Source organism: Leiobunum rupestre, chromosome 4 (genome assembly GCF_980474605.1).
Source record: "Leiobunum rupestre chromosome 4, qqLeiRupe1.1.hap1, whole genome shotgun sequence".
Taxonomy (NCBI): Eukaryota; Metazoa; Arthropoda; class Arachnida; order Opiliones; family Sclerosomatidae; genus Leiobunum; species Leiobunum rupestre.
Window position 1 is genome coordinate 28,770,337 of NC_143387.1, and position 15,353 is coordinate 28,785,689.

Here is a 15,353-nt window from a genome sequence, read left to right on the forward strand (position 1 = left end):
CTTCAGAAGGAAAAAAATTACAAAATGACGCTCGAAATGGAGATCTAATCAATATTAGACGAGAGGCTGGATCTGAAGCGTATAGGTAACGTAAACTCTCAGAAATTTTCTTTCGTCGCGCTCTGTTTTACATTATACACCATTCTCCGATACTGAGGATCTTTAATGGAATACATCACGGATAATTCTTCAATTGTGCGAACATGTCTGTCTGGCGATGTTGCTGGATTATCCCACCCCCTCCCCCCCCCCCTACGCCGTCGTCCCACACTCTAATCATCAGCGCGCTTCCTGTTTTATTTCTACTTCGTTCAGCGGATGAGTCCGACCGCAGTTACTACGAAAATCTCCAATTTTGGACCGCGAGAAACTATCAGAAATCTTTTTCTTTCCTTCTAGAAGTCGCAAAGTAACATAAGCAGAAAGTTAGCTTACTTAAACTAATACTAAGAATTGTTTCCTTAGAACATTTGATAATCACAAATTGATTTCAGAAATCAGACACTGATTTTGAGATTTTAGAGCATGATTTTTAGGCGGATTTCGAAAGTTTTTAACTAATTTTCGCCGAGATTTTGGGATTTTCAAGTTGATTTCAAGATTTCTAAGATAATTTTGCTTTAGAGTGTACAGGATTTGTACGATTGTCGGAACCCTCGCGTTTTTTTCGATTAAGGTAAAAGTATTAAAATCGAAATACTGTTCTCTTAAATTATATCGGGGCGCTTGTTGAAAGTCGCCAGGAAAAGGCTCAACCGTAAATATCGAATAAAACTCTAAGAAAGTTAGAATATGATTTAAGCCCCATTTTCATGCTCGCTGGTAGCGGGTAAAAATCGACAAAATCCGCTTCCGCCACACACTTTTTCACTTTCCGCGTCGATCTGTTTCGATCTGTTTCAAACAGCTATTTTAGCTATATTTTCACGCTTGCGAGTGGCGGATGCGAATTTTGTCAATTTTTATCCGCTACCAGCGAGCATGAAAATGGGCCTTTAGAAGTAATATTAAACACGATTGCTTTCAAAACGTTGGTGTCATCATCCGCTGGCGTAAAAACGAAATATTAGTTTTCTTTTATCTTCAGGCCGGTTTTGTTTCAATTATTTGTTTGAAATTAATCACTCTTGATATTACTGCTATTGGGAACTGTTTGCTTAAGGTACTTCATATTGGGAAACAACTTGAAGGTTGTTTTTCAATAGACCTATCAGTAATCTAATCTTCAAAGGTGTTGGGTCCTGAAGAAGGGTTTAGATCGAAATAAATCCCTTTCTCTCTTTCCCCGCTAATATTAGAGTTGTTTCTTTGAGTGCTCAGAAGACGTTGCAGACGGAAAAGACGACCCAAAGGCTCTAATGGTGAATCGCTTACTAAAATGGCACTTTCTCCGCGTAAGCCCATTCGTGGGCCTATTTTTCGTAAAACTAGAATTCGGATCCTTTCGACCAGCTTGTTTTCATTAGATTTACTGGGATCGACTTAGGTGCCTTTTTTATTCGCTTCTTTATATACCTGGAGCACCGATAAGCCTAGTTTCTCTAAAGCCCGGAATGGAAAAGGCTTTCCTGCGCCTCTTTGGGAGTTAACTGACAAATCTTCGGTTTCGTTTTAGGATTTTTTTCACCATTTGGGAAGAGTTTAGATTCAAATATTTTTTCCTTCAATTTCAAGGAACTGTTTTTCCGAAATCTTTTCTAAGAACAAAAATATATTTCCACTTCTCAAGACCTTCGAATTTGAGGCGCAAATGTTTTTGAATCGCAATTTAATTTTTCTTTGTTTGGATGTTTTCTATACGGCTAACGCGTTTTTTCGTTTTATTTTTTCATTGATAACATTTTTATAACTTAAATTGATATAAATTTTATTCGTCGAAAACGTGCCTAACGACTTGAAAACGGAAGGTTTATTAATTCAAACGACTAGAAAAAGCTTGCGAAAAATTTTAAAAACAAATTTGAAAATGAATATACTTTATGCGTTATAGCACTTTTTCAAATCCAGTAAACTCGACACTTCTTTTTAGCCACCACAAAAAAGGACAATAGTCAAGCCGAAGTCAAAAGAGTTGCGCACTGTCGATTACACCAGGAATCCATACCTCTACTTGTAATGCTTATCCTGCCGTATCGCGTACGATAAGATCACTGTGACGGCTTTAGCCCCGCCTACTAGTTGTTTGTTAAGTTGACATAGTGACGTCAAAAAAACCATCAGCCACATCGAGCTGAAATTCTTCCTCGATAAGCATTCCAAGCAGAGGTATGGATTCCTGTTTAGACTGATTAAAAACGTACAGGTTCAATATGCTAGTAAGGGTCCCTTAAGTTGTCCCCCTTTGACTCTAGACGAAGACACAATATCTTATAATTTTCGTCTCATTTTTCTCCATAATAAAACACTAAAATTAAAGGGAATATAACCTGCAAAGCAATCTTTATGGAAGACCCCTTCAATTTTTAAAATTTAACTGTACACTGGCGCCAAACATTTTTAAAGTCAAAGGCTAGAGTGGCCAAACCTGCAAACGTTGAGGCGATGCTATAATACCATGGAAGTGTTAAAGACACCTCAACCCAAATGCTAATGGGCTTTAATTTGCTTTAATCTTAATCCTTTATATTCACAATCAGTAAACCGAATTGGAAACTCTTACTACATCGTTGTCATTTTAGCGTAAGACTATAAATTAATTCCCCCAAGAACAAATGACCAATGTTACATTTTAATTCAAATTACACGAAAAAGTATGAAAAATATTAACAAGCCAACCGTTATTTGAAATAGGTTATTGAGGTGAAAAATAAAACTTAGAACTGTTAAAAACTATTAAGAACGTTTTAAACAAATGGCTGTTCTCTAAATAGGTTGTTTAAACATTTTCCTCTGAAACTGTAAATTATAAAAGTTCATTGACAATGCTTTAATAAAATCATCAAAACTATTTCATAATTCACAATTTCTTCAATTTAAACTAAGTGATCGTTTGATTAAAAAATAAATGAAACTCAAGTGTGACTAGATTATTTAAGTCATTACCAATATTTGGATAAAGTGACGGCGGATTGGTCGATTCCAAATTAAGAGGAAGACTTGAGAATTCTGCTAACCGATAAGGCAGAACGAAGAAAATTATAAAAACTACTATTCAAAATGAATTCCAACCAGTGCCACCTATTCACCATTAAAAGAAAAACTGGTAAATAGGGACCAAAACTTTGGAAATAAAATTTATTGTGTCTTTAATCTACTTTAGCACTTGTTTCTAAGAGTTTACCGACCCAAGAACCAACCAAAAGAATTAGTATGTTTAAACCAAGACCAACTTAACCCAAAATCTACGCATTACGAATTGTGGAAAAATAAGCATTAATTTCGAGTCAAACATTAGGGGATATAATCAAATGGCAAAAAAAGGTTCCCCAAAACGTTTTATATGAAATCTTAGAAAAGCCAAGTAACGCAATCAATGTATGTCAAATTCAAAGGAGTGGAAAGTAGATTCATTTAAAAAGGGTTTTTGCCTAACCAAGTCGATGATCCGGATCGTAAGGGCTTTGATTTAACCAGGTGAGTACGATTTCCAAGAAACCAAAACTCTTTCTAAAGCAAAAAGAAATCGCAACTGAAGAGGTAAAAGCTTTGAAGACCAAGAATAAAAACAAAGACAAATTCCAAATTAAATAAAATCCCGCAAAATTTATTTTGCTTTTTAGATGCTGCAATTTATTATTACAAACCTAATATGGTCCATGGTAAGAAACTATAAACATAATTAATAAAATAAGTACGTGTGGAATTTTATTAACACTTAAATTCGTGTGTAAATGGTCCGTTTAAAATTTCAGAAACCTTTTGTCAGCATTTTTCAATCACTATTATGTTTCATTGTCTCTTATAGAGATTGCCAAAGCAATGAAATTAATAAAATATAACTTTGAAAATTTTACTGATTTTCATCGTAAGCATTTTTAAAATAAATACATATTTGAAACTGTGATTAGTGAAGTAAATTTCTTTGGTGGTAAAATTTTACGAATCTCTAAACATTTTAAAAAATGCAATTAAAGATAACTATTTCCATTTTACGAGAAAGTACATTTTTAAAGAAAATATTTAAAATCCATTTTATTTAGCCTATAGATGAAACCTGTTGCAAGTTTTTATAAAACCTGGCAAGCAATGACTCAATCAAAAAATAAAAGATTCATTTTTGTAAATAGTTACATTTACATTGATAAAATTCATACATTTTTATCGTTTTTTCTTTTTTTATAGAATGTACCACCTTCGACCACATAAGCAATGTTGCTTGTGCGTGATCAAGTAACAGGTGGCCGGGTTACAATGCGTAGGAGGGTGGTGGCAAGCCCTTCATACCACGCGAGCCAACAGCTCCCTACACTAACTATTACCGTTAACCCCAGCAAGTTTTTATGGGAAGGGGAAACCGAAGATCTCGGGGGAAAACCCCTTAAACCAGTGGGGAGAGAACTTACAAACTCTACGCAGAAGGAGAGGTTCCGGATTTTCACCTAGTGCCACTAGCTGGGATCGAATCCGGCTCCTCTTGCTGCGAGGCGAAAGCGCTAACCACTCCGCTACGTCAATTACAAAAGTTAAAACTAATTACTTGATTCTTATTTTCAATTCAATTAAATGTCTTGTCTAATCAAAAGTTAGCTTTAATAATTTTTAAAGTGAAAATAAAAAAATGTTTTTATACTAAAAGCACAAGTAAATTGAATTGGGAAAAATATTTCTTCAATGACAATGGCATTTACCTTTCAGTGAAGCTGAGGTCAGCCATTACTGAATCTCCACGTTCTAAAAGCTTTATCTATTTTTATTTATTTATCTAATATTCTACCAATATAAAGATTCAATACGAAAGTGTTTTTCTGCTTCTTATGTAATTTTGTAATTATTAGTGCCTGGTCCCTTGCAGCCTGAAGACCGGACTTTCTTGGGGCCCGGAATTATTATTTTACTGTTGCAGGGGCTCACTCTTTATGGTCTGATTAGGCTTATCTGTGAATATCACGGTATGTCAATAATTAACTTGGCTGTTAATATAATTGTCGAAAGTGTTCAGGCAACAGCCTTAGGAGAAAGCCTGATTGGTTTACGTGTCATTTATCGGTCCAGTAAATAACTACAAGTAACGAACACATTAACTGTCTGAGTGCTAAACTAACTCGTAAGTTAAGTCCTCCACAAACGCAGCTCTAATTTGAAATACGAAAACGCAATCCATACTTTGCGTTCTCACGCGATTTAATTATTACCTTTTATTACGTTCTTAGTGTTAAATGTTAGTGTATTTTTGTAAAACATTGTTGGCCAAAACATGGGTCGCAAACCGAGTTGCTTAATGTGAAATTTTTTCAAAACGTGCTGACCACACCAAAGCTTCTGTCGGTTTTCGTGACCGAGGCTTAGGTAAAAATATTTAAGTCTTGTAATTTATGTACGCATCTATTCAAGTTAATAAAATTAAATAATAATATGGATATAAAATGAATTTATTAATGTAAATTGCTATATTTTTTAAAAGTAAAGGTATTTTTTAGATAATAACGAAAAGCTTTCGTGGCGCGTGTAACCAAAAATGCAAGTCGTTTTGCCAAAACTGTGCTCACCAACAAAAGTTGGCCAAATATATTGGCTCGTGTGAATAGGCCTAGATAGAAATGCAAATTTTAATTTTAGTCGTCCAAACCCTAATAAAAATCTTTCTCAGATTGAAAAAAGGTAAACAATTTCAGCTTCCCACTGTATCTCTTGGTATTTTAAAAATTAAATTTGTTTCGCGAAACACCTCTCATTAAAATTTCTTCTTTTGACACCAATGATTCTACTAAATCTTGGACACCTCTCCTCAGAGTTTCATTTTCTTAAAAATTTTTATTCTTTGTCTAATATAGTATATTTCCCTTTGAGTGTCTTCTTATTGGATGGTTGGAATTCAACGTATTTATTTTGCCTATACATTTGCTAAATTACATTAGACGTACTTTTAGTACACCCAAAGGTCAGTATTTGCCCAAAATCTTTATTTTTCAAACAGTGCTTTTGTAAACATTTTTAACACGAATTTAATTATAAATTTTAAATAAATCGCCGTTATCATTGTGTTGTTACTCGTTGAAGGTGCTTTCCTACGCTGGCTTCAATTTAGAAGACTCCGCGTTTAACTGAACATCATAATAATAATAATAATTAGCCTATAGGCTAATACCCAAGGCACCACCTTAGGCCCAAGTCATCGAGTTACTTTTAATGTCTGTAAGCAGGTGACTGGGTTACATTTACACTTATTCTAGCACCCAACAATGTTCTTATTGCCTTGTGGTCTAAGTTGTACACGATCGGTTGCACCGACTCAGTTTCGAGTTAGTTAAATACTAACCAATATTAGATCTTTTTTCACTTTGTAACGTTAAGCATTTTTTCATTGATAAAAAATATTTCGAATCAAATTATTGAAGCTTATAATATTTGGTATACGCGATATTTTTAAACAGTCGAAGAAAATAAATTGATAACAGCTCCTGCGGGCTTTTCTTCCATTTCTCGCATTGAATCTTTCGCTTCTAGAAAACCCAAACGGCACCCACGCGGACTTTAAGCAGTAACCTTCCGATCTAAAAATCCTCGCTCACTGGATATAGATCAATTTTAGAGAGCTCAAGCGTACGCGTAGGGGAGCAGTTAGCAGTCCATGAGGCTTTACCATCCATCTCGTCACAGTTTCTAGGTTACATCTAACCCAGTTACGAACAACCCGAGAGCACCGAGACTTTTTTATACAACTTTTACGTTCAATGTTTAAGATTTTTTATTCCCTCTGTTGTAAGAGGGCCCTAGAGGAGGGGACACAGTTTGCAGTCGATGATACAAATTGGAGTGGATCGTGCGCGGCTCACTCTTTTTTACACTATTTCTGCGAAGGGCTTATAGTCGACGATGTCTTTTAAGGATGCCATGTTATGTAAGCAGGAACAAGTAGACGGAGCATTGGCCAGTTCAGTCTTTCATCTCAAGCCGCAGCCATTCATGGTGTTGTCTACTCTTAAAAGCTTTTAAGTGTCTCGTTAAGCGTTGACAACTTTACGAGCTGGGCCACTTTTTTCCTTCAATATACGGAAATGTTTTTTTCGTTGTTTGTTTTTGGCGTATTCGAGCCCTATCCATTTTCCAAATTATTATTTCTTCAAGGTTCGTAACTTTCGAGCATTTTTTCAAGTTTTCAATGTCTCTGCGTGTGGTTTTTGTTTTTAGATCAAAGTTTAATACTGTTTTAAGGCCAAAAACAAGTTTAATAATTTCTTGGATATTCGAATATATAATTTTTAAACGACTAGAAATATGAGATTTACTTCGATGGAAACCATTTTTACCCAAAATCCTTGGAGGATTTGTCTGTATTAGTTTCACTTACCGCGAAATTGACTAATTCTCTGAATTTCTGAATTACACCACCGAAATTAAACGGCTATCTGAACTCTTTTCCTAGTCTGAACCTTTTTGTCAATTTTGCTAAATTATCAATTTCTGAACCGACAGAAATTCAGAATTCTACAAATAAGTTTAAAAGCTCAGAAATTCGGAGTTCAGAAAATTAGATTAGAAGTTCAGAAATTCGGAATTCAGCAAAATAATCAAAAATTGTCAAAACATCAGAAATTTAGAATTTTGGAAAATAGTTAAAAAATATATCAGGTGGGTACCCGAAACTTGTTCAGACTGTTATAATAGTAGAAAAAGTTCAGACAGTAGGTTTTTATACGGGATTTCTAAAAAATCAGCAGTTTAGAAATCCAAGAAATGAATCCATCACTCTTCAGAGGTTAACTAGTAAAAATGGTCAATCGATAGCAAATTACATGACCTCGATATTTCAATATTAATTTCGAGTAAAATCTTAGCTACGCCACTAGGTTAGGATGCTTGAGCAAACGTACATCAACTAGGCTAATACCCAAGGCACCACCTTAGGCCGAAGTCATCTTGCGACTTTTAAGGTCTTTAAACAGGTGGCCGGGTTACAATGCGTAGGAGGGTGGTGGAAAATCCTTCATGCCACGCGAGCCAACAGTTCCCTACATTAACTATTACCGTTAACCTATACAAGTTTCTATGGAAAGGGGGAACCGAATAACTCGAGTGAAAACCCCTTTAACAAGTAGGAAGAGAACTTGCAAACTCTACGCAGAAGGAGTGGTTCCGAGTTATCACCCAGTGCCACAAGCTGGAATCGAACCCGGCTCCTCATGCTGTGAGGCGAAAGTACTAACCACTCTGCCACCCCACCTTGACTGGTGAGAGTAATTGAGACACACACGAACCGTTAAAAGTAGGGCTTGCCACCTCCCTCCTACGCAGTGTAACCCGGTCACCTGAATTAAAGGCTTCAAAAGTCGCTTGATGACTTAGGCCTAAGGTGGTGCCTTGGGTATTAGCCTAGCTGATTATTATTATTAGTAAGGTCCTTGATATCGCAATGAAAATATTTGAAATTGGGGACTTTGTTCGCTTGTACATTCAACTGATTAGCTCGAGTTCCGCCTTGAAATCTACATACTTGATACTCTATTGGTTTCAGTGGAATGTTGTGGTTGGTTACTAATGATTGAGTAAGAGTTGTTATTGATTTTTCCTGTGGTGAAGTACCATTTAAAATGTCAATATTCAGTTTATACTTTAAAAGGCATGGTGATTGAAAAATTAGTTCATTTTGATAAAAATAACTCTCAGGTTGTCGTAGTTCAATTAAATTAATGAACCGCGCGTGATTGAAATAGATTAATTTTATACGCAAGATTTATTTCCGGGGTAGTGGGTGTACTATAATATCTGGAACATCTTGTTTTCTCCGTTGTGTTTTCCGTTTTTCGAGGGGATTCTGTTTACTTCAAATACTTTTCTTAGCTCCATTCAATTTCTAGAACCAGTTATTTCGTTGAAAATATTTTTATTTGGCAATGGCTTCATCTGGAAGTAATTTCGTCCTTTAAAAGTAAGTTTTGGTATACGCTTTTAAAATTTTCTGTGATAATTACACGGTGTATTTATACCTAAATAGAAATAACTGTGGTAGGATAAATTATCTGTATAACAATCTCCGTGGAAAAACTACAATAGGGAAGCCTATACGATAAAGAGTAAGTTTTTCATAAACATTAACCAGCAACTTACATTCAATATGCGAGATAAAAGAAACGTGACTTCCGGTTCTTTGAAGCCAAGCCGGAAGGGGAAGATAAGAACCTTGAAAAATAATCGGTTAGACTTTTTCTATGGTTTGTACAAGCTATTTTATCAGGGCGGATGGTTTGGCTAATGCGCACTTTCCCCTTAAAAGCAAAATCCAATTTTGATGAGCGCGACAATAGATTGAGCAGCGGTGGGCGTTCGAACTAAACAGCGGAGAGTGGAGTTCAGTTATTTGTATAGACTCCACCCCCTCTCCCGGCCGTGGCCATCGGATTAAGTCGTCATCTTGGTGAGAGTGGCCGCCCTCGTTTTGTTTACTCTTAATTCCACTTGCCTCCCTTTAGACATCTAGGTTGTCGTTCCAAATATTTGGTTCCCCTTTCGGAACCGTTAGATGGTCTAGTACCAAGGATCCTCCCCAATTATGATAATGGCCCGGACGATCGGCGTATTGGGATCTCTCTCTCATTCATCCCTGAGAGAAGATGGAAGGAGTCCTAGTTAGACGTCGACAAGTGTTTGTCACGTCGCCGAAACAGTCACTTTGGAAGGGCTGATTTAGTAAATAACGTTATTCCAATAGCCCAGAATTTCGCCTCGGGAGAACGCTAGCCGAGAGTGAAAGTTCCTCAAGTCAAAAACCCCTATTTGCAGAAAAACAAGTTGATTTATATCAAAAATAATTGTACTAAAAAGGAGGTTAAAGCCACATTAAATATTAAGCGACTTTTAAAGCCATTAATTCTAAGATTCTTCGTCAAATTAACGTATCTCGACTTACTTGACTTTCACTCTCGTGTAATGAGAATGGGATCAAGCCTTCAGGGAGCCATTATATTTAGTTTGCGATGACTAGTGTTAATGACAAATTTATTGGTACATCGTGTACGCTGTTTATATCCTATAATGCTAAAAAATAACGATAATTATGGTAATTCTTCGGAATGAACTTTTTTATTAATTTCAACCCGAATTTAAAGGGGAACGGTCAAGCTTTAACCAGTTAGATAGCCCTATAGCCCATTAAAAACGAAAATTTGTGGCGAAAACCGCATCAAAAAATATTGAGTAGTTAATTTTTAATAAAATTAAAGAAATTTCGGGAAATCGAAAAGCGCGCGTCCACCGCGACACCCGGTGAGAAGTCGGTGAGACAGAAAAACAACGTAAAAGCGCGCGCTGCTGAAGACGTGAAAAATATGTTTCGCACGCGTGGCGCGTTCCAGTTATAAGAGACCTAAGCTTAAATTGCTCAATTTTAAAAGTTAGGATAGTTCGCAAATCGCTCATACGGGGTTAGGGGCGCTGGCGGTAGCCCCTAAGATGGCGGCGAAAATTCAAAACCAAACACCTGGCGTTTTTTTTTTGTTTCAACATTTTTGGCCAAAAGCTATTTTTTCAAGACAAAAAAAAGGTAAGTGTTAGTATATTGAACGTCTTGTTAATCTTTAGATACGGAAATAAGGCAATATTTGGAAAAGCTTGGCCGTTCCCCTTTAATGCTAATTTCGTTGATAATCAGATATTTAAACACCTTATTTTAGGAACATAAAGAAATTGGATGGTGGAAATCCAGTCGCGTAAAAAGGGTCAAAAACAAGGTGACTTACTTTAAATGAATCCAAGTTTTATTTAGAGAACGGTGACACATTTAAAATAAAATACATTTTTATTAACCACTTTACTTGTATGGTTTTGTTTCTAAAGTAAACCTCTTTCAATTTATAATTTTGGCCTAACTTTGTTTACGCCGAGCCATTTGAGATGTTTCGTCCGAAATATTTCCAAAGCTGACAGTTTAAAAGGTAAATAGAATATAAACAACTCTATAGAACTCGCGTCTTCGCGTCAGTGCTCGAAGTAAGTTTTCAAACGAACCGTGAATTGCCGTTAGTTTTGTAACTTAATATTGAATCTTTTTCACCCTAAAAGACGTTATTGCGTTCAGTTTCTACAGGCGCTGTATACGTAATAAACGTAATTGAATAGAAAAGGGTTATTCTCTCCAACAAAAGTGTTGGCGAAAATAAAGATACTTTTCGAGCGTCCGCCTACGCCAACAAAAGCGTGAAAAGTGGCGCTTTTATATAGCCACCCTTTTAATAAATGGTAACTTGTCAAGAGAATAGAATCTTTAGAGGCATTCCTCTCCCTTTTGATAAATGTCTGGTCCGCGATTACGGCCTGTTTTTCTAAGAGAGCCGTAACCTGTAACAAATATTCAAGGTCGTCGATTTCTTAAAGACCTCAAAGGGATCGTTTTCCCTCGAGTCTGAGGCTGAACGAAGGGTTTGGCCTATAGCAGCCATTCGATCGTACCAGGAATCCTGTACTTTCCAGATGTATCTTCAGCGCGGTACACAACGTGTACTAGAGCCCCGCCTCTCGCCAAGGTGTTGACAGCCCCTTTTGGAGCGTTTGCCGTCTGGCTGCGACAGAGAAAGGCTATGATAAATATGTTTTTCTTTCTTTTTACTATGATTTATGAAGTTTTTCATTCTTTTTTTTTGGTTTCTAACACGTTTCGAGGGGCTTTAGACATCTATTGAGCTCTCTTTGCGCGGAAATTTAAGTCTCGAGGGATGTCGAGGTTAGATTCCCGATACGCGAACAGTCTTAAATACGTGCGTGTTCGTCTTTGTAGAGTACGTGATAAATGATATAAAAGGGATTAAGCATTGATCTCAATGGTTTTTCTAAACTTTGAATCAAAATAAAATACTGCTGACTAAACACTTTAATTTACCAAATAATATATAAAGTTTTATTAGAACTTTACACGTTCGCGTTAAACGTGGGGGACTTAATCTCTGTTGTTTAAAATTTCCGATACAGGCGTATAACGCGTTACCTGTTTAGTATGAATAATATGATATTTTTCTGAAAATGTAGAGGACTTTGTCAGCTGCAGAAGGGCACACGACGTAATATAGGTTATACTCTCGATAACATATATATATATATATATAATTCAACGTCATACTTTATTTTCAAGTGGTAGCCTATATACGTGCACTCATGTTCCCAGACAAATTGCAATTGTAAGTAGACGTAAATATAATTGCATTTTCCCTTGACACAATTACAGCTTAGTTTCAGTTCTGGCATTGAAATATATTAACCAGTAATGTATGGTTGTATGAACCATTTATTTTTGCCAATTGTGTGCAATTACACTACTGAAGTTAATACCACTTTTCCCACAAACCTAATATACTCTCAAATGTAATTTCTAAGTTATTTGACGAAAAATATGGCAAATATGAAGAGTAAAGACAATATTAACGCAATCGAGTCCTTCATAAATTTGATGTCCAAGGCCTGTTTACTCGTGGCCTTGGTAGTCCAAGTAGTTACGATTTTTCTCAGAAGTATTCCTTGGTAAAAAGAAACTTCTAAGACAATATGAAAATTCTCGAAAATTTGGACGGTATTGATAATATGAAGCGTGGAAAATATTTCCAATATCAATAGATCGACAAATATGAAAAGTTCTGAAAATATTACAACTGTCGAAAATATGAAAAGTTCAAAATCTATAGCGTCAAAAATGTACATTAAGATAATATATTAAATTAGATCAATTATTGTAGATTTGGACAGATAAGAATAAACCTATCCGAATTGTCTAATATCCAAAATAGCCTTCAATTATCACAGCGTCCTGATAAAAATTTAAATTTGCGATATCCGCTCTTCGACAGCGTCAAATTCCCTATAATTACAGCATCATTAAAATCATAATTTAATAGTTTAATTTAACTGAGAGCTCTAACTACATATGTCTTGAGCGATTCGTGGAGTCAGTTGTGACTACATTATAACGACGAATGATTCGTTATTATAATGTAGTCCACAAGCGACTCCTAAACCTTTCGAGTATAATTACCTTCATTATTCATCGTGTCGTTCCGGGATGAGTAATGCACTACTATATACCGCGCGTCTAGACGCTCTTGTCTTCATAGGGAAACTCGCGCATTGTTTGGCACGTACGAAGCCCAACAAAGATAAACTAGTAATCATATTTTTTGCCTGGACTATTTTTATATCGGGTATTATGTTAGCCGGCAAGACCCATAACCACTAGACTGTCGTTATGCCTTTTCCGGGTAACCTAATACGGTATCACCGAAAATGTAACGTCTCTCGAGCCGTGGGTGCAAAACTAAGAAATATAGAGTCCTCTCCCCATTTTGTGACTCTTGGAGAGCCAGTCTTTTCTTCGCGAATGATAACGATAAAGTCTTTTCACGCGTAACATTTTTAATATTCCCGTAGCTAAACGATCTAAATACCAAATATATCGTTTCACCGTGGGCTTTAAACATAAGCATTTTTAATATTCCCGTAGCTTAACGATCTAAATACCAGATATATCGTTTTGTCGTGGGCTTTGTACCCAGAGATGGGTAAAAATTAATTTGGCGAATAACGAATAAATTACTAAATAACAAAATATTTGATCATATTTATTCGTCGATTGACAGGGCTAAATATTTTAGGTATAATTATTTAGCAATTAATCAAATATTTTGTCGTGGTCTTATTTGGTAAATAATTTAAAAAATAATATTTTCGACTATTATCTGGAAAATAATATTTTCGACTATTATCTGGAAAATAATATTTTCGCCTATTATCTGGAAAATAATATTTTCGACTATTATCTGGAAAATAATATTTTCGCCTATTATCTGGAAAATAATATTTTCGCCTATTATCTGGAAAATAATATTTTACGAATATTTCATGAACATTCATTTGGTAAATTGTTTTTTACTAAATATTTTCAGACATTTATTTCGCGGAATAAAAAAAATGCAATTAATGGAAATATTATCTTTAATTTAAATAACGAATAAGGATTAAGGAGACCTTTGTTCTTTTTGTTTTAGTTAATCGAGTAAACTCAAGGTTCGTAAAAAATGCTTCTCGCACTATATGGAGTAAACTGTTGCGGGATGTTTGACTTCTTGATAATGGCTTTGGACGCAGTGGCGTAACGACAAATTTCGAGCCCCCCGCAGGATATCAAAAGGCCCCTTTATAATTTTTTTTTATTTGTTATAAAGTATTAGTAGTGTCGTAGTAAATGGAATGCAATATATAATATGTCTATTTAAATTAAAAACCGCGAATTTCATTAATTAAAATTTGAAAATTAAAATATTATATTCAAAAGCTACCTTTAGATATTTTTTTACCATTTCTACCGTAGGATATTGATTAAAGCCTGTCTTTAGTTCGTCGTGTAACCCATTTTTCTCCATTTTTACAAGTTTTCTTGTAAAAATACTTAAAACGAAAGGGCCCCCTATTTTGTTAAAATGACCCCCCCCCCCCCCACCCCACTCCCGCGTTCGCGGGGTCTGCGGGTCCTTAGTTACGCCACTGTTTGGACGATGCTACGTAAATTATGGGATCGGCAGTAATAGATTATTGTTTTTATTAATTTACTGCTCTTCCCTACTTTTTGCCTTGGGTAAATTATACCCCTATCTACCCTGGCACCCGAGGCGGTCAGTCCTCCCCCTTATTCCGCCACTGCTACAATCCTTTTGTCGTGATCTACGAATTTAAATCTTGGAATGTCATATTATCGCGTGAAAACCAAATTCACGTACCTTCGTAAGGTTTGTGTATATATTAAAGGTAAATGATGCTTTCAAGTAAAAATTAGTAGCATTAATTAAATAAATAATTATTAGCTACAGTGGCGTAGCTATAGGGCCGGCACTAGAATAGGCAAGCGAGGCGAGCGTCTAGGGCCTCGCACTTAGCGACACGTTTTGTGGTCGCCACACCTAAGGGCACTTATAGGGGTCCCTTTACTTAGCGGCACTTATTGAGGTTCCCGTACTTTGCGGCACTTATTCGGGCCCCTCATGGCCTCATTTATTCCTTCGCAAAACATGTGTGTTGTGAGAAGGGGCCTCGCTCACATGTCGCTGTCAGGGCGCCGCATTCACGGCGCTACCATCCCCCTTCCCAAAGCCCAAATTGATAAGAGCCCCTTAAAACTTCATAAGTCCATCCCCTCCGACATTGCTGGATAGTATTGATACTCTTTGTTAAAATAAAAATGTTGTCGAAAATTGTATTTCGTCTCTGACACCAGAATAAACATT

The 15,353-nt window shown here is 36.0% G+C and overlaps 1 protein-coding gene across 1 annotated transcript in view; it reads right to left on the reverse strand.

Annotated features, from left to right (window-relative positions):
• Positions 1-13,124, reverse strand: part of LOC149947396 (uncharacterized) — a 90,330-nt gene extending 77,206 nt beyond the window's left edge. The window contains exon 1 of the mRNA XM_090170893.1: positions 13,112-13,124. Coding sequence (XP_090027019.1) covers positions 13,112-13,124 — 13 coding nt within the window. The remainder of the gene's footprint in view (positions 1-13,111) is intronic.
• Positions 13,125-15,353: the final 2,229 nt, after the last annotated feature.